Source organism: Myripristis murdjan, chromosome 16 (genome assembly GCF_902150065.1).
Source record: "Myripristis murdjan chromosome 16, fMyrMur1.1, whole genome shotgun sequence".
In the NCBI taxonomy this organism is placed as follows: Eukaryota; Metazoa; Chordata; class Actinopteri; order Holocentriformes; family Holocentridae; genus Myripristis; species Myripristis murdjan.
The window spans coordinates 24,492,523-24,512,063 of NC_043995.1; the positions used below are offsets into that span (position 1 = coordinate 24,492,523).

Genomic DNA, 19,541 nt, shown 5'->3' on the forward strand with positions numbered 1-19,541 from the left:
TACAGGAGACGCCTGTCCCTTCCTGTATCTCCCTCTTTCGTTATCTTTTTCTCTCCTCCCGTTGCCTCCTTCAGCTCCTCTCACCACTGCCGAGTAAGGGGTTGAGTGGTTTGGGAGAGGGGTGAGGTGTTTATTTTGGTGAAGAGGGAAAATTATATGGCAGCAAGGTTCAGGTGCTGGTTACAGATCAGAGCTAATAGTGCCAAAAGCAGCCAATCTAGGATTTTTTTAAAGTCTGTCAGCAAGGGGGGATTTTTGAAAAAAAAATGGGATTTTCTGTGCTAAATAATTTATTTGCAGTTTCCTGATCTCTGAGTACACATCTTTTATGCTCCAGTGTTTGCCAACACACAGGTTTAAAGTTTGTGTGGTAGATACACAACCTTGTATCAAGAGCTCGGTCAATATGAAAATGAGAAATGTCTTCAAACCTGCAAAGTAAACAAAAGGAAGCAGGTACGGAGGAGAAATCAGCACCACGGAAATGACTCTCATTCCAAATTCACAGCAGATGAATGAAATAACAGAAAGAGGTTTGATAAAGAACGCACGGCAAAAACTCTCCTTAACAAGTTATTATCATATTTGGTATTGAAATCTTGTTTTCCTCAAACAAGTAAAAATATCTGCCAGCGGGATGAGATAATTCCAATATTTCCAGTGTTACCAAACTTGATTCCAGATTTTTCTTCAGTGAAGCGTCACTTCCTTGATCTGCCTTACTCTGCCTTGTTTCAGCATGTTTGCACTGATACCGTAAAAGAGAAATTGCATCGGAAAAAGGTAGGCCGACTATTTGTCTTGTTTTGCAAAAAGCAAGATTTTGAGTTAAACATTTGTCAAATTTTGAAGATGTTCTTAATAGCTTATATTTCTGCTTTTGGAGCTCCAGCAAGTTCAGTTTCTTGACTCAAAATATTTAATATGTTGTGTTTTTTGCAATAGAGTTCCCCTTCTTGGGCCTTTCACTGAGCTGTTTTTGAGAAGTTTTATTACACTATTATTACAATCTAACTAAAATTTAAAGTTGTCAGTGTGAGACTCCAAGTATAATAATCATCGCAGCTCTATGTCACATGCTGGACATCTGGGAACTTCATCCTTTACTTGTCATTTTGACCAGCAGATTAGCAGTCGGGCAACTAATGCAGTTTTCTCACCAAGATCACACACTGACTTGTCACAGATGGCTTGTTGAGAGTGTAGTCACATTGGTTATTACTCTTTTACTACTGCATAGTACAAACTGCCCATCTCACTACTACTTTGTTTCATCCGCAAGACATTATGACACACACTAGATCTGCCTAACACCAGAACAATTAGGCCCCTTTTTTAAAATCTGTCACCTATCTGAGATGTCTCACTTAGTGGCAGTGTCATGTTCCCCTCGTCTCTCATAACCGTAGTTAATAAAATGTAAAGATCAGAGATAATGCACCACTGAGTTTTTATTAAGAACATAATGGGAATATCATTGTTGCAATGATACTAAGACATCCAAGATGAAGGGTGGGCCTGCATGTAAGGAGCTGTGGAAGTGAGCGTGACATCAGAGGCAAAAGTATGTTCTGCTAGGTTTATTTCATTATGGGTTAAGCTTCCTTATTAGGGATTGGGGGGCTGAGGCGGCGTCATTTTTGATAAAGCAAGGCAATTTCAGCAGCTGCTACAGTGCCAAATTACAGTTGTACATCATGCAGCTCTGTCTCTGCTGTTTCCTCAACTTCTCCTCAATCCTCCCTCTCCAGCTTGCACTCTTTGGAGGTATGTATGTGTATGTGATGTTGATTCCTATGTTGGCAGCATTGTGAGGAAGAAAGGTTGGGGTGAACACTTAAGAGGAAACGCTGAGGGATGATGGTCAAATGGCAGACAACAGCCCCATCTAGAGACTGTGGAAAGTCACTGTATGACTGAGCGGATATCAGAGGATCCAGGTGCACTGGGAGTCAGGAATGTTTGTTTACGGTTAATGTTGTGTATGATTTGTCAAATTTCTTCTTCATACTCCTTTTAGCTACATTACATTTTTAACTGTCTTGCACTTAGGTTTGCCACTTACCTGGCTTTGCTAATGTGATTATTTTAATTGAACTAACTAATCCAAGGTGGGGCATTTATGATTCGGTGGATATGTAGTGCCTTTCACTATCAGGAGTGTATACATCATTAGCATTGTACTTAAAGGCATACTGGATAAAAGTGTCCGCCAAATGGCACATGTCCTGCCCAGGATTAATTAGTCTAATTACGCTATAATCACACATTAAAGATGATGGTGAAGACTGGATTCAGAGTGGCATGATGACAAAAAGACAGGCCCAGTGCACAAGTGGCCGTACCAAAAGTGAGTTCTCCCACTGTGGCGGAATGACCTTCAACACATCATAGAAATGACCCCTCGCCTTCCCTGAATATGGAGTGACTTCTAGATCAACAAAACATCAGGTTGACAGGTCTAACCTATCTGCCATTAGCCTGTCGAGACATCACACTTTGCTTTAATTCACCATCTTTCAGAGTGTCACACTTTATATTCCTTGGCATGGGTAGGCTACATGCGGATGCATAATTTATCTCAAATTAGAGCCTATTTGAGTAAGCATCAAAGCAAGGCAGCTAAGGTTGGAGGAGAGCTTAAAGAACCGCAGGGAAACCATCGCCAGGATTAATGCGGGAGATTTTTATAAGAAATTAGGGGCTTAATGAAGTGGATAAAAAAGCTGTCAGTGTTTTATTGCATCTAAATTGTGTGGAAGTGGTGTTTAGCTGTCTCGCCTACACCCCACATAATGGGTCGTGACAGTAGCTGTGAGGCTTATTTAACTTAACTGGTGAATAACTTGCATGGCGAAGCTATTCAGTGACTTGTTTTTTTATGCACTAAACCGGTAAGGGGATATTTTTTTTTCCCTCCTGCTGCTCACTCATTATAATGACACATGAACTGCAGCCAACTCTAGACATTTGACAATTAAGCCTACGAGGAATTGCATTGTTGGAAATACTATTTTGAGCAAATTAGCAGTGGTTAAACATGTAATTTAGACTGTTACACAGAGTAAGCAACAGAAACTATCAGGATAATGTGGACTTTACTTCTTTACAAATTGGATGTGAGGTAAACCCTATGTTTTGTCAATACCAAGCAATCCAATTTGCCCTATTGTTACGCTCACACTGCAAGTCCAATAAATGAAACAGAAATTCTCTTTGCTTCTTGCTATGGTAGGTAGCCGCTTGACATTTATAGTACTGCCTTAACAGGCTGTATAATTCACCATACAGGTTCAGCAAATGATGCATGGTTACTGTAAATTTAACAAGTATGAAAACAGTTATAGAGCTAGAGAGGCGAAGAGGGAAAGATGAATTACGATGCAGCTCGGGGGAACACTGAAACAGTCCTATGGCGCCTCCTGCTGTTTGTTTTCAGGCCTACACATGATGGTGGCAAAGGGGTTGTTAAAGGGTAACTGCAGGGCTTGCTGAAAAAACTAAGCATCCAAATATTCTTGTTCTTGTAACAGGAAAATGTTATGTAATCATTCTCACCAGTAGTCCCAAAAAATACTAAAGGTATTGTTACTTTTTTGCATGGTTTAAAAAAAAAAAAAAAAAAAAAAAAAAAAAACTTTACAGCACTGTCAAGAGAGTTACCACAGTGACAAAATGAAAATTGAGATTTTCATTTATTTCACACAGTATAGCGTCATAATACATCAAATCAATCATCCATCATGGTTCAGATGTGCAAGTGTTTATTTTCATGTGACTGATAATGGCCTAGGTTGACAGGACGTGTCTTTAGATGAAGCCAGTCTGAGTCCCCACATCTGCCCCGATTTAAAAAAAAAAAAAAGAAAAGAAAAGAAAAGAAAAGAAAGGACATCTTGAACATCTTGCATGTAATTGTAAATGGCAACAGTAATGAAATTTGGTCTTATTCTCCTCTTTTCCATGTTTAATTTTCTTGGTTAGTCCACTTTCACATTCCCACCTTTAAATACAATGAGCGATGTTAGGGTTGAACAATACAAGTTGACAATACACTGATGCATACATGCTTGGAATGGGTATTGGACGCTGCTGAATATTCTGTTGTGTTTTGTTCTTGTGAATTTTTGTGATTACAGCCACACTAAATATAAAAGAAATGGAATCATTCTGGGCAGGACTGACACGATAGGTGGTTTTTTAAAAAAAAAAAATCTTATTTGAGTCCACTTCATTATGATTCCAAAATGTTTATTACATTCACTCTAAACAGCCAATGAGGAATGCACACCTTATAGTTTCTGACTCCAGTCCTGCAACTCAACCAGATACGATTAATTCAAGACAATAATATCATTACAAACTGGCAGAAAATAGGTCTTTGATTATGAACTACATTTTCTTACCCATTTGATTATTTCAATTTTATAATTAATTTTGGCAACATTTTTATTAATATTTTCCACTGAAATCTGTAGCCAAATTCATTTTTTCCAATCTTACAACCTAATATCAGCAATATCAATTACAAAGTTTGATTTTAGGTGGAGTACACGCAGAGTAGTTACTCTCGCTGATCAAACGGCTAGGAGTAGCTTTACTTTGCCAAGCTGTTTGCATAACTAGGACATCATACAATGTTTAGCACAGGTCCTTCACGAGTATAGATATGGGGCCCAGTCTGGAATCGAGGAACAATACCTTTCTTTAACACACACAGACACACACACATACACACGCACGCACACACTCACATACCACACATAAAAAGCCTAACAGATGGACACTGCAATCCCTTATCACTCTGCTCGAGGAACCTTGTTTTTCCCTTCAGAAGTGAAACCAAAAAGCAAGTTTTGGGCAGCATTCAGGTAGCGTGAGGTGAATGGTAGTGAGAGAAAGCTTGCGTCTGAGGCAAGCTTCATCTACATAAGGCCATCTCTGAACTTGTGAGGGGGGTTTTGGACTAGCTGTTCTCATCCACCATTTTTTCATCAGCGCAGAACTGGGTGGGTTCGGGGGGGGAAGGGCCTTTTATAAGGGTACATCACTATTCTGATCCCTGCAAATTGACATTACAGCTTGTCCAATGCAAGGAGTTACAATAAAGTTGTATTATTTTTTTTCCATAGTTCACATAGAAGGACCAGCAGCAAATTGTCACAGCCATCACCCCCTCCTCTGACTGCAATGGGAAAGCCAAGGAAAAATCCACAACACCTTTTGCTCTCTCTCTAGTGTACACAAGTCCAGGTGCGTTTTTACAATATTGACTCCCTCGCAGCCAACAGTGTGCCTAAAAATGCCGTGCACTCGTCCTGAAACGGATGCTTGAATTTCCCTTCCATCCTATCTTGAGAAGTGTGTGCCCCCTCTGTGCTCCAGTGCTGCTCCTACGTTCTCTTGGCTCTAGCCGTCTCTCAGTGCTTTAGGTGCTGGGAGCAAGGGATCATGATTGGTGCACTGGTGAGCCCCAATCCATTAGTCTCTTCTCCGCAGGCTCCCTGGCCCTTCTCCCTCTTTCCTTTCCTCTACCCTCTCTTGGCCTCTTCTTTTTTTTTTTTTTTATCTCTCTGGGTGTCTAGACCGTGTTGCGTGGCGTGCCGTTGAGAGCCACAGCCTTGGTGCAGGGCGTGCCCACTGCCTGGGGGCCTGCCAGGCGCTGAGTGGAGACGCCAACCTCGAATACTTCGTGGATAGCCTTCCGGAAACAGTGGAAGTTGTAGTCTATCAATCCTGAGGGGGAGAGAATGATACATTTGGAGATTAGCTGTTACATATATAAAAGTACAAGTAATATCTGAGATCAAAGTCCCAAAAAAAACACCTCGTGTACTGAATTATGTCATGGAATTTGACAAAGAGAAACAACAAAAAGTGTAAGAGGTGGTGAGAACAGAAAAAATACATCCATTTTATGTATCATTTATTTAATGTATGTACAGGGCTGCAAGTAGTGATTATTGTCTTTGTTGATCATTTTTCCAATTAATCAATTAATCATTTGGTCTTTTAATTGTACAAATGACACAGTCTAGCAGGGTTGACAATTATGTCTTCAAACTGTTTCCTTAGTCTGACCAGCAGCCCACGGTATTAATTTTATAATGAACAGAGGAAAGTAAACAAATCTTAGCATGTTAGTGACCTTACTGGAGCTGAAATAATCATTCATCAAATAATCATTATCAAAATTAGAATAGACTTTCCGCTGATCGACAAATCAACTTATCGTTTCAACACTAGTCGTGTGGCCACATCACTCCTCAGCTCCCCACCCACTGCATCTACGAGGCATCTCGGGAACTTGGTGATCCAGTCAACTCAAAGAGTAACTCATATTTCAAGGCCTGTTCAACCAAACTGCCAGCAGCAGCTGTTCGATACATGACTGACACAAAACAGCAGCGTGCACTTTTTGCTCTCGGGTTCAGCCCAGCCGCACAGTGAAGAGGGGAGAAGTTTAGACTTGCACAAAAATGAGCTGTTAAGCATCATTTTTTCATTTTTCCTATGTCTACTAAACATACTGAAAGACTGGAGAACCATGAGGAGGTTATGAGGGTGAAAACTAATATAACCCTGCTACCAGAGAACTGAGGTTTTCTATTACATGAACTACATGCATCCAACATGAAAACAACCTCAAATTAAAATCCCAGTGCTTAATCCCATAACACAGTATTGCTTCACACCCAAAGGCCCGAAATGTTAAAAGACCATAAACTTCATAATATATTCATGCCTGTTCATACACATACACACACAGCTGGTGAAATGCTACAGTCAAGTAAAACAAGGGGTGAAGAAAAGCTACTCAAGGGTACAAGACTGTGAGCCCAATTAAGCCAAATGAGCGGCAGGGGATCAGCATTTTCCATGACAGCTTACCTTTGCGCTCGAAGCTTTCTTCTCGCAGGATGCAGACGAGGGCGAGGAACTTGGTGACCTCCTTCAGGTACAGCACAGTGGTGTTGTTTAGCTTGATGATGGCCATGGACTCCTTGTCGTAGGCGCTGCCACTGCCGTCCTCCCTCAAGCTGGGATGCCATGACACAACGTCACAGTGTGAAAATTAGGCAATAAACTGTGGTTTCCCCTCCCATTGAAAAATTGGTAGCTTTGAAGTTAAGCTTTCTTAACTTCTTCAGGTGATTACACCATTAAAACTAGAAGTTGTGGACATGTGAGACACCCTGCCAGAGTCAATGAAACTGGGAACCCCAATCCAATCACTTCTTGAAACTGTTTACAGTTTCTGTTCTGTAATTTACTGAAGCTGCTTATTGTGGATAGAATGTGAATTTCGTTCACATGTATTTTACTAACGCCATGCTGTTTTAATTTTTCCCCTGTAATCAAGAGGCAAGTTCAGGTCAGACAGTCAGGCAACATAAAAGTTTACTGCGTTATACATACATGCTATTAAATTTAATCGCAAGTTACAGCATCTAAAAAAAAAAAAAAAAAAAAAAAAAAAAATCATAATAAACATAATGAAAAGTGAAAATTCAAACTTAATTATCAACCTTAACATCTTAGCTGTGACTTTTCACACAACTCCCACAATCTGCTTTTGTTACCCAGAGAGAACTATGATGATATCTACTCTACCCTTTAACTCCTCATGTCAAAAAAACAAAAAAAAAAAAACAGAAGAAAACATGAGACATTTGAGCTGCCTGATGTCCTGCCATAATCACCAATTCATTAAACATAACCAGTTATGACAATGAGGCCATTAATTAAGCATATTAATATATTAATTACCACCTATTCCATATCAAACAGGTCTTCGCATAACACACGAGCAGCATTAACATGAAGTGGCTTAAAGCATTCAAGTGTTATAGTAATTTAAAGGAAACCAGTTTCTCCTCATTAATTTGCAAATGTATGTAGCAAGGTGCTTCAAAATTTAATGAGATTATCTACTCTGTCTGGGAAACCTCTGGTGTAAATATGAAAAATCTATCATGTATTGTTTTTGAGTTATTGTATTCAAAAGAATGCGTCTGCACACACACACACAGAGGCTGATGACACCATGAAAACATAACTTGTATGTATCACGGTGCCGGGACATAACAAGCCAGGCTACTGACAGCAAAGATGCACGCTGCGGTTGCTATTTTGGCTACAGTCACTGGAAAAACTGGCATCTCTACCTCGTCTACAATGGATATCCCCTGTGCGATTGTTAAATGTTACTGTAAAATGGAGAGCAGTAAAAGGCATCTGCTTTTTGATTCTGGCACCAAGTGCGCACTTGATCTTTTCGACATCTTTATTGTTCCTGTTATAAGTTTATCTAGTTTTCAATACATCCAATATACCACCAAACAGCACCTCTGATAGTTTTTAAGTGTTTTCCGGTGATTTTTTTTTTTTCTTTAAGATGTTGACTGACATCAGATCAGTGCTCCCATTTCCATGACACTTGCTAATTATAGATCTCTTTTCTTTTGCTCTCGTAACAGCGCTAGGCTATGTCACAGAAAACAGTCACTGTCAAGCTTCATCATTTACACACTGAGTACATGGCAATTTAGATATGTTTCTTTCTTCATTATGCAGTAATGTTTGATTTTGGAAATGCCTGAACACACCTGTGAAATTTCCACGTTTGATTGATGGAAAGAATAGAAAGCACTACTACAACCCAAATTTGATTTATATAGTGGAAATAAAAACAAGAAAACAGCAGATTTTAAAAGTTATTTTCTTTGAGCATTCAATAAAACAATTCTTAAAGTATTTTAATATTTATCTTGTAATATACTCTGTCATGTTAAGCCAAAAAGAAAGCACATCAAAATCATAATATTCTCATGCTTTGGGTTTGGATCAATCTGGATTCAACAGTTTTCACACAAAGAGCCAAAATAAGTCCCCATCTGTAAACTGAAATGAAATGAAAGCTAATTAAATGAAAACAATCTCACCCGTAGATGCAGGAGACGTCGATGACCACATCGATCATATCGCAGCACAGCTCATAGGACTGCATGTCTACAGGGGAGCTGTCTGTGGCGATGTAGATTTTACTGACCACATCAAATAAAAAGGCCTTCTCTATCCCTGAATTCTGTGGGGGAGAGGAGAGGACACACAGAGCAAGGACACAGAGGAAAGATCGAGGATGAAAAAAAAGAGAGGAAAAAGGGAGAAAATCAATTTGATAACTGAAGTAAAAAGTGATAAAAAGGTTGCAGGGTCTTCTGTAAAAGTTTGTTTTAACCTGTTGAAAGCACTGAGGTATAGTCAAACTTTTCATTTTAATGCAACTTTCATCATCTGCTCATGCCAGGGTGAATCAGGTAACAGCTCTGGATTCCCAAAAATCTGATTTTACTCATATTGGTGTCAGATTTTCAATAGTCAGTCTCATATTGTGATCAAAAACCTCACAATATCCAATCGTTGGAATGCAATGTGAGGCCCTACCACAGATCTGGATGGATTGGGCTTACCATATATGGCAAACTAGAAAACTTCAAACACAGTGTAGTATTTAACTTCATTAAAAAATAAAATGTGCTTAAATTCAATTTAGTTAGGTAAAACTTCGCTTACACTATCTGCACTGCCCCAATGCAGCAAACCCTACCTATATAGTGCTGGTAGTTTTTTTTTTTTTTTAATTCTAATAAACACGATGCGAGGCAGGAGAGCTTTGTACCTCTCCAGCCTTTGTGCCTAGAAAAAAAAATCTCTCCCAGTAATCTTTTGGGTGTAACCAACAGCATCGGGACTCAAATGAATTATTGAGAATGTGCATGTGTCAGAAATCCTGAGTGGCTTCAACCCAAAGACAAGCGCAACTATCAAGGGGCAGAGCACAAACATTGCCTGGGAAGACCTCAAGAGGGCTGTAGGGACTGTTATACAACAACTGCTGGGCCTATAGAGACAAGGGGGGAAAATCATCAAGGGTGGCGATGACTCACATCATGCAGGCTGCCTCACGAGTCACACAAGTCAATGACAAAAAAAAAAAAAATGTATGCAGTTGTTCCCTACTCACAGAAATGAAGATGTTTAGGAGGTTCTCCAGAGTGGGAAGTTGAGGGATGAGTTTCTGCACCACTTTGCTGAAGGCTTCGAAGATGGAGTGGTCGTAGATACTCGTTAAATAGAAGCTGAATGGGAGCAGAGATTAAAAAAAGGAAGTGAACAAGCATTTATTTGACTGACACCACAGTCCAGTTACAAACGCTTCTCAGTTCCTCAAAATTTATGTAAGAACAGGTAAAAATACAAATAGTCAGGGCATCACATGACGAGCAGCAACTGGACTGTGGCGCAGAGGGCTTCCTGAAAGCCTGATTCAGACATGGAAACACTTAGAGGAATGAAAAGCAAATGGTGAGCAACAAACCCAACTTCACATGGCTGCTGTGACAATGGTCACACATGACGTAGGCGTTTTGGTTGCAAGGGCAAATTTATTGTAAGGCAAAGATCAAACCCAGAGGAAGCCAGTGGTTTTGGGCCAAACTGAAATGTCTGCATGCACTTGGCAGAAATTCAACTTTACAGTGTGGTATGGAGGAGAAAGCATCAGAGAGGGAAAAAACCTCTCTTCTGGCTCCACTATAAATCCGGTCCTGCTCTAGCTGCCTTGTGTGGAAAAAAATAAAAGCCCCACCCCACATATGATATAGTGCATTGGGTGTCATCATACAGTCCTTTGAACATCAACAGCAAACCTGCAGTAGAGCTGACCATGTTCAGGCAAGATACCTTATCTGTATCCACACATCTAGACTTTCTGCAGCAGAGTATGAGGGCTTCTATTTAAGACGTATGAACCAGGTTCTATGACTGGGACCCATGAAACGTAGCCAAAATCTCCCTCCAAGGATGTGAAGTGAAACACGAAACCTGGGAATTCCTAATGACCAAAAGCTGGCTCAAAAAAGCTATGATTCTGGAGATAAAAAAGGAAAACAAACCAACAACAACAACAAAAATCACATGCTCTCATAGCAGCATTGGTGTTGCACGGAGCCATTAGGAAATGAGAATGAATCAATAAATGTGCACTTTAGCTTTCTTTCTACATCAAGTCAAGCCACTGCAGTCCTAATAACAAAAGCTCTGGTATGTGTAGCACAGGTCACTGCACATCCTCATTAGGAGGCTGGAGAGAAATCTCACAGTAACACTAAGAATATGCAGAGTGCCATATGGCAGAGCTACATACTCAAATCTGAACAGCAGAAATGTCATTAGGCCTTACTATTAACATCAAATCTGAACCGCTCGCCATTAACCCTCCAGGTCAGGAGCCTTGGTGGCTGCCTATAATCACCTACGCTGCCGACTACCATTGCTCAACGCAGCACATTTCAGAAACAGTGGTATCTTCTGTCCTAGTTATACTTGTTACTCCAAGTGTCGTGACTGCTCTCACAGGTAACTGCTAAAACAAAGCAAGGTTTGTATGCTGTCAAGTTATTTGAGACTGTAAGTGAAGGCGTTTCATCTACATCTGGTGTTAAGGCGATCACTTCTAGGAGGCCACCAAGGCAGACGGAAGCAAGATACCTCTCACCATAAAGGAAGATAAACATGTAGATAAGGCATCAAGATCATGTGATGAGGCGTACAAGTTTTAATTTCACATTTCCTATTAAAAATTTAACAAGAAAAACATAACATACTCAAGTTATAACATGCACCTAAAAACCACAATTTCAGCACCAGCATAACAAAACTAGAATAATTTAAAATCTAAGTGAAAAGAGTTCCACCTCGTACTATCATTTACATTTATTGTTGCCTCCAGCGGTCAAAAATTTGCTTGCATTTGGCTGGAGCTGGTGATAATTCCCTATGCTGGATCTGCATGTTCACTTCACTTGCATGGTATTTTAAACACGCCTTTCTTCTCCTAAGCGCAAGAAACTTTGTTTGCAGGTGAGCAATGTATTTAAGTATTCAATACTATACTTTACTATATTTTTTTTTTTTTACAATTAAGCATTCAGCTGCTACTAGAAAAGGAAAAGGGCCTCCTTGCATGAGCTGCACAGGGTCGCAAGAATTACAAGGGTCCAGGAAACTGAAGCTCAACATACAGAGATAAAAAGTATGAAGCAACTTGGTCTAAAAATGGTGTGTGTATGTATGCATGGGTGTCAGATACAATACCTTGACAAGCTCATCTATATCTACAACTCGATTCAATACGACTGCACACACAGCAGTGAAGTCCGGGAAATTTTCAGATTGCATCGTTGTTTACTCTGTACTGATGTTGACATGAATAAATGATTAAAGAGTGTGTGTTACCTGAGGTGCAGTTTCTCTAAGCTAGCGTCTGCGAGGTCATCATTGGCTCTCTGGTGGATGTCTCTCTGGGTCTCAATCTTGTGATCGTCTGAGAGGCCGTCTACTTTGTGGATGAACACCTCAAAGTTGATCTCTGGGTTGACCCGGTAGGCCCGTGACACAGTGAGGTGGAGCCTGCCCAAGGCCTCCACATAATCATCCTGAGAGGGAGGATATGACACAAAACACACATACAGAGTTTTTCACAAGATGAATCATAAAATGGCCGTGTATGTAAACGAACAATCAAAACTTAGCCTACATCTACATTCATCCACACAACCATCATTAAACACATGGGATCACAGGTCACAATACAACTAGTAAGCTACTTTTATTCAAGGAAATCAAACACTGCAGGATCAAAACGCTACTTCTGGCAATGAAATCTCTCACAAATACCTGGGACCATCCTGTGCTTAGGTGAAGCTTGAAAAATAGTAAACATTAGAGTAATATAATTGCAAAACATTAAAGATTTTACCTACAGAATAACACCGACTACACTAGCTATGCCACGGCTAATCCTGATCAAAATAAGCAGGAAAAACTGCTCGTGAAAAAGAGCTTGGCAAGGGTAATACACTTTTGCGAGCCAAGCTCTTAGTGATTATGAGGCTTAACCCTAAGTTTAGGCCAGACGAACATTCACACCCATTTTCAAACTGGTATGAGGAAATCCATCATTCCATTGTCTGTCAAAACAACAAGCCAAAAATAGGGCCTCCTAAGATATCACTGTGTGACAAACCACTGATACAAGCTGAATCCAGAGTGCGTCCCTGAGTGCAAATAAACCCTTCAATCCGATCAGCTTTGAATTAGATCATGGTTTAGATTTACGTCTTGAAAGCCTTAGGTCATTACGTGGTAAGTTAACATCAGTGACATCTAATTGTCTTGCAGCCTGAGTCATCCAGGCTTCTCTTGGCTATTTATCACTGAATTTGCCAGCCTCCTTCTGTTCAGGGTCAATCAAGAGCCTCTGTAGCAGCTTACATTAAACCAGTGAAATGTGTGTTGGTGCTGGATTCAAACTTGCTGCCTGTTTGGTCTGTAAAGCTGCACAATGTAACAACTTAAAAAAGGATCAAACTCAAGTCTGTCAAGTGCAGATTCAACATTTCCAATAATTCCCAGCATCTAGGCTAAGCTGAGGATACTGTTACATGATCCCCAGCAATGAAGAAAACCTCAGAGGGAGTGAATCCGAGTGCATGAAATCTACTTTGAACAATAAATCATCTTTTTCTGTCTTTGTCATGCTCACACACAGACTTAGCACCCAGTGACCGTCTCTACAGTTACTCAAACCTACCCGCCTCTATGTGTGCTTTTGTTTAAAAAATAAGAAGATACTAACTTATGTTTGCTCTCAGGAAAATTGTGGACGTGAGAAATGTGATTAAAGAGAGGCAATGTGCTAATTATTCAGTAATTCTTAGATTGCAAATATGTGTAAGGATGTAAAATATCATTTCACGACACAGTACACAATGAGCTGAAAACACCTACTCACTTTGTGACTGCTTGCAGCACAAAGTTGTAATTTCCTGATATTTTAGTCAGCAGACAGTGGAAACAGTCAGATATTTGTAAGATGACATGTCAAGTACCGCCAGATGTTCTAATTTGGTTTACCAACGATCTAAAAGTATGTGGTTTGAATGGGGATACAAGCATGCAACCGGTGAACTGTGTTCTGTGCAAACATGGTTTTTTTTTTCCTGCTCATTTCCATTTGACCCCGCTTGTTCATGTGTATCCATTTGCTAAATCAACATGTCCCGTAATTCACCTGAGCATCAATGACAAATATCAAGGCCCCGGTTCCTCTGAAGATCATCTCATAGTCAAAGGTGGGGTCGAAGAAGTCCACCTGGCCGGGGAAATCCCAGATCTGGAAGTTCACGAAGGAGCTGCTGGAGATGTCGTCCTTGTAGATCTTGTTGGTGCTCTCCAAGAACAAAGTCTCATTGGGAGACATTTTGTGGAATACCACCTGAAAACAGAAGAACATTCATCTCTGAGCTCTATAAACACACAAGACTTGGACTTTAATGCAGAGACCGACTGACAATAAAGAGAGTCTGATTTAAACAACAAACAAAAAAAAATACTACCACACAGCACAAGGATAATATAACTGCATGTGTAGTAGCCTACAAGGCCAGTGTTATAATCATGATCATCCTTTCGCAATAGCCTATTCCCATAACAAGTTGAAACTGTGTTACATACCAGCAATGTGGGTACAGGCTACAGTAAGCAACAAAACAGGAAATTAAGAACTGCAAGCCTGTAATGCTGCTTTTGAAAATGAAATCTCAGACACCTGTGAGCATCATGTGATCCTATACTCAGGAAAAGCTTGAAAAATAGCTAATTACAGCTTTATGGCTAAACTGAGAGACAGTGGTGCAGCAGATGGCTTTGATAGATAAACCACTGTCTACCAGAGACATGCAATGTATAAAGACATCAGCACCTCACATGCTTAGCAAGGGCACACTGCAAAAAATACTATGCCCATGACACTGTACATAACACTCAACATTCAGCATTTTATAACTGTGTGCTGAACAGCAAAGTGTAGCTAAGGACTAGTAAGTGCATTTGTCAACTGAACAGAGTGACAAGCACCAAATAAGTTCCTGTTAGTGATGTTAGGAGGAACTGTGGTGCTTACTCCCCCCACTGCCATTTTGAACTGGCACTCAGGCCACTGAGATCCCAGGCCAATGAACCAGCAAAAACCCAAATCACATGTTTCTCAGCCCATACTAGAGTTTTATAGGACAAAGTTAATCTGGGACTTGAGGGCCTGTGGATTTGTGGCAAACACAGCACAATACTGAGCATGCAATATGCATGGCAACTTCAGCACCGAAAGAAATGCATAACTCTCCACTTCTGTTTCTCTAGGCGATATCTGTATGATAGGCCACTGTTGTATCACACTACATACAGTCTTGTTCTACCCCCTGCTCATATTTAAAGGGGAAATGCACTGCCCACTGTGCAGTTTGACATGAATAATACACTATATCACAGAACAGACATCTGCAGCTCATTATCAATTATTCAACCACAGGGCCAGACTTACAGAGTAAGAGAATGACAAAGAAAGCTTTCTGTAGCCACACATAGCTGCTGATGATCTCAACTAAATATGACATCAAACACACAATGCAATGAGCACAGTGGCCAAACTGATTCAAAACAAAGTGTTGTGACTTGCAGAATGTAAAGGTGTGGCCGCCCGCTCTACTGTCATGTGAGAGCAATAAATCAGACCTGCTCTGTGCGTGTGTGTGTGTGTGTGTGTGTGTGTGTGTGTGTGTGTGTGTGTGTGTGTGTGTGTGTGTTGCCTTCAGTACCTTTCACGAATGGGCGGGACTAAATTAAACTTAGCATGATAACCAAGTTGTTGACCAGACAGATACATGCCGTATGTCAACAAAGGAATGATCAGGGAGATGCACTGAGCCTCTGTAGCCAACCTGGTTAATCATTTATGTCTATATCAAACACGCTGGCTAATGCTGGGAGCTAACTAGCCTATAATGACTGTAGGAGGTTTGCTCTTACAGTTATCCCACTCTTGTAACCACTCTGTGTTTAGACCTTAGCTGTAGATGTTGGTTGCCCTTATGCATCCCGCTGGCTACATGCTAAACTAACTCGCTAGCTAGTTGGCTAACGTCACTTGGCGAAAACCAGAAGAAGGCGTCGCTCGCCGCGTTAGGCAAAATACAGTCGGTGGCTAACATCTCTTCTTACCTTTTGTATTGACGATTTGCCGCTTCTTCGCAAACCCATCAGCAGGATTCTCGGTTTGCTATCGGACGGTGCTGGGCTGTCCTCGATGTCGGCCTCCTCTTCTCCATAGCCAAAATCTTTGGGGAACGAGTCCGCAACCCCGTAGCTGTCAGCCAGCTGTTCCACCTCGTACTGAATCGACATTTTGACCTAACGACGGTCGCTTCCCCAATCCCCCCCTTACTTGTCGTTTAATACAGCCGTGTTTGTACCGGAATATAGCCCAGCACCTAGCGTTAAACGATGAAATACTTTGTCAGTTATGCTTGGGCTACTTACAAACACAGAGCGTGCTCCCAGTCCCACACATTTCCTTTGGATTTCCTTTCCTGTTAGAAAAAAAAAAAATCCTCTCTTTATCCCGCCCCCCCCCTAATTCTGATTGGCTGTGCGGATCACAACGCGAATGGTGATTCGTCCGACGGGCTGCCACTCTCCTGAGGGTTTTCACTGTCACCTGACTAGTACTCAGACTTGTTTTGTGACCTATCACCTGAATAACAGACAAAATTCATACTTTTGTCGGAAGTATTTAAAGTCGTTTGAGTCCACAGCTGTAAAATGCTTCTTAATTTTTTTACACTTACCATTAAAACGTGCACATTTGATAAAGATTAGGAAAAAAAACATATCAAATCAAAAGTGAATATTTATGGTATTCTGTAGGTTCACCAGCAGATGGAGTCGAACATCCACGCCAATAAAAATGAGACTTTCAAGTCCTGCCGAAAATATCGTAATTAATAAAAATGACAGTTGAAAGCCCCAACAAAGTGTTTTCATTACTATCATTATTATCATCATCATTATTAGTAGTAGTAGTAGTAGTGGTAGTAGTAGTAGTAGTAGTAGTAGTAGTAGTAATAGTAGTAGTAGTAGTAGTAGTAGCAGTAACAGTAATAGTAGTAGTAGTAGGAGTGGTAGTAGTTGTAATAGTAGTAGTAGTCGTGGTGGTGGTATTGGTAATAGTGTCAGTGTTACTATTTTGTGTAATTTTTCCTATATACTAAAACTCATTAATATTACTGTATATTTCAATGATTTCTGTGTTCGCTCATTTTTGTCACACACTTGGAAATGACACTCTTAGTGCTAAAAAGACAACTAAAAAAAGTATTTAGCAGAGACTTTATTTGTGTTTTTTAAGTCGAAATTATATATATCTACAAAAAATAATTAAATTAATTAAAAGCATACATGCACTTTTCTTATTTTCTCGTTCAAGCGCAACATGACTGGATTTGCCACGTTGTATTTGCGACTTCCTCCTCGTGAAGCTTGAGTTTACGAGGTGTACATGAAGGCGGCGGCGAGCCCATCAGAGCACACCCACTCCGCGAGAGGGGAAGGTGATAACCGAAACTAAGCACATCTTTATCCAGCTGCTGTACAACTTTGTGTGTGTGGCCGTGTCGCTGGGCACACTTTAAACAAAAGTAATAGGGAAAACGAGGCCGACAACCAGCATGGCACATTATAGAGTAAGTAGCTTGATGTTTTTTTTGTTTTCGCCTCAACTTGTGCTGTGTTGTCATGGAGTAATGCTGCATGTCCAACAAATTGCCAGCTAGCTAAGCTAACGTTAGCGAGTGCGAAGGTTACCAGGCACCGTTTCATTACACCGGCCGTCCACGACACTTACATTTGAAGTCTGGGCCTGGCTGTATTAACCGTGGGGTTTTAGAATCTGCAACTTAGCTAGCTAAAGCTGAGTCGAAACCCTCCATATTATTGTTAAACAAACTTTGTGACTTTATTTATTCGTTTATTTATTTATTTATCGTAAGTTGTTGCAACAGTCTCGTGTGTCATTTCCAGCTGCACATTTTGTGCCGAGTATGACTGGAGATTGCTAACTAGCTGGCCCTCGAGGCACAAATGACAGATTCAAAATAAAATCAACTTTTTTAAAAATGTTTTGTTGCTACTAAATAGGCCTGAATCATTGAGCAGGTTTGAGCAACATTATTAATTGGTAGTGAATTGGCTAACCTTTTTTTTTTTTTTTTTTCTGTCCATAGGCTTCAGAGTCAAAGAGGGAACAGTTTCGGAGATACTTGGAGAAAGCTGGCATTCTGGATAGCCTTACCTGTGGTGTGTTAACATCTTCTTTATTGTTATTTCTCTGTACGCTTTGGCATTATGCAGCAATTTTGTAACAAGAATCCAAAGCTTAGCACTAAAATTGCCAACACAACTTCTTCATTTGTTCAAATGGTGCCAGTTTACACTGTTGTGGTAAATTTGACATCAGGTTGTAACATTTTAAATGTTACAACCTGATTCTAACAATGGTCAGTAGTTACATGTGTTTTGTTTTTCCCACAGTGTTACTTATTGACAAGATATTGTTTTGTACTGTAAGAAATTACTAGATGTGTGTGTGTCTTTCAGCACTGGTGGCTTTGTATGAAGAACAGGAGAAGCCCAGCAATGCCATGGAGTATCCTTATCTACAACTGCCTTGCCAGTCTAATACAGCTGCATCATCCTAGCAAAATATGTCTTGGCACAGATGGTAGTGAGTTGAGCTGATGAGTCAGAACGCAGGCTCATGCTCTCCCCCACAAACTACAACAACATCAGGGATGCATTTATAAAAATATAGATGATAGTGCTTTGTAGATTCTTTAACCAAGTCCCGATCAGATTTCTGAAGCAGTATCTCTGTGTGACCGATAAGATGTCGACGGACACTGAAGCTCTACAGCGGGAGCTGAGTGAGTTGACGCAGAGGTGCGCACTGCTGGTAGAAGAAAACAAAGAACTTAAAACACGGGTATGATTTCTGCTCACGATGAAATTAAGGAATTGGTTCTTGTGTACAAATTGTGTTGAATCTGAAATCACATATGAATTGCCTAATTTAGTTTAGCTATTTTCCCCATCTCTCCAGCTTCAACGTTATGAACCCGGACCAGAGGATGGAGGCACAGCTAACTAGACACCAAGAGACTACTGGCTTAGTCAATGTAGTTTTTTCCCCTTTATATAGCTTTGGTTTTTCACCATAAAACAGCATTGTTAAGTGAAGATCACTGATGTGTATGTACCTGTGCTATATTTCTTAAGTCTTATTTTCTATGATGTTTCTTAGAATGTAACTTGTACATAATGTATAAAATGTTTTTTTTCCCAGCTCATTCAGTCTTATGTCTTTTTAAATGAGAAACCCCCCTTCCACATGATTTTGAAGGGCTGTTTTGAAGACATCAGTATTGGGGACTAATGTATAACGCAGGGGTCTATAATAACCAATATAATGGTGACACTGCTTAGACACTTGTTGCATTGTTTCCTTAACATAATTCATAATTAGATGCCTTGTTCAGACCAAAATACTAACTATTTCTCAGACACACATCTGACACAAGTAGATG

General features: G+C 40.3%; 2 protein-coding genes across 2 annotated transcripts; one reads left to right on the forward strand and one right to left on the reverse strand.

Annotated features, from left to right (window-relative positions):
• Positions 1-3,678: 3,678 nt before the first annotated feature.
• On the reverse strand, positions 3,679-16,482 carry rragca (Ras-related GTP binding Ca). The gene is made up of 7 exons (XM_030072301.1): positions 16,123-16,482; positions 14,138-14,341; positions 12,301-12,500; positions 10,028-10,142; positions 8,946-9,088; positions 6,892-7,040; positions 3,679-5,736 (listed from the first exon to the last, which is right to left on the reverse strand). Exons 1-7 carry the CDS (start codon positions 16,303-16,305, stop codon positions 5,582-5,584), a joined length of 1,149 nt encoding a protein of 382 aa, XP_029928161.1. The 5' UTR covers positions 16,306-16,482; the 3' UTR covers positions 3,679-5,581.
• A 1,000-nt stretch (positions 16,483-17,482) lies between these two features.
• Positions 17,483-19,304, forward strand: LOC115374060 (c-Myc-binding protein-like). The gene is made up of 5 exons (XM_030072781.1): positions 17,483-17,642; positions 18,183-18,255; positions 18,556-18,604; positions 18,811-18,940; positions 19,058-19,304. The coding sequence occupies exons 1-5, from the start codon at positions 17,628-17,630 to the stop codon at positions 19,103-19,105; spliced, it is 315 nt and encodes a 104-aa protein (XP_029928641.1). The 5' UTR covers positions 17,483-17,627; the 3' UTR covers positions 19,106-19,304.
• The last annotated feature ends 237 nt before the right edge of the window (positions 19,305-19,541 follow it).

What these genes read in the sequence shown, in the direction of transcription:
- rragca (XM_030072301.1), bottom strand. Translation starts at nt 16,305, where the DNA reads ATGTCGATTCAGTACGAGGTGGAACAGCTGGCTGACAGCTACGGGGTT. An exon ending in TATTTGTCATTGATGCTCAG is followed by an intron (nt 12,501 to 14,137) that starts GTGAATTACGGG and finishes CCTCCCTCTCAG; the next exon opens with GATGATTATGTGGAGGCCTT. An exon ending in TCCTAAACATCTTCATTTCT is followed by an intron (nt 9,089 to 10,027) that starts GTGAGTAGGGAA and finishes TCTCCCCCACAG; the next exon opens with AATTCAGGGATAGAGAAGGC.
- LOC115374060 (XM_030072781.1), top strand. An exon ending in TCTGGATAGCCTTACCTGTG is followed by an intron (nt 18,256 to 18,555) that starts GTGTGTTAACAT and finishes TGTGTCTTTCAG; the next exon opens with CACTGGTGGCTTTGTATGAA. An exon ending in AAGCCCAGCAATGCCATGGA is followed by an intron (nt 18,605 to 18,810) that starts GTATCCTTATCT and finishes AGTCCCGATCAG; the next exon opens with ATTTCTGAAGCAGTATCTCT.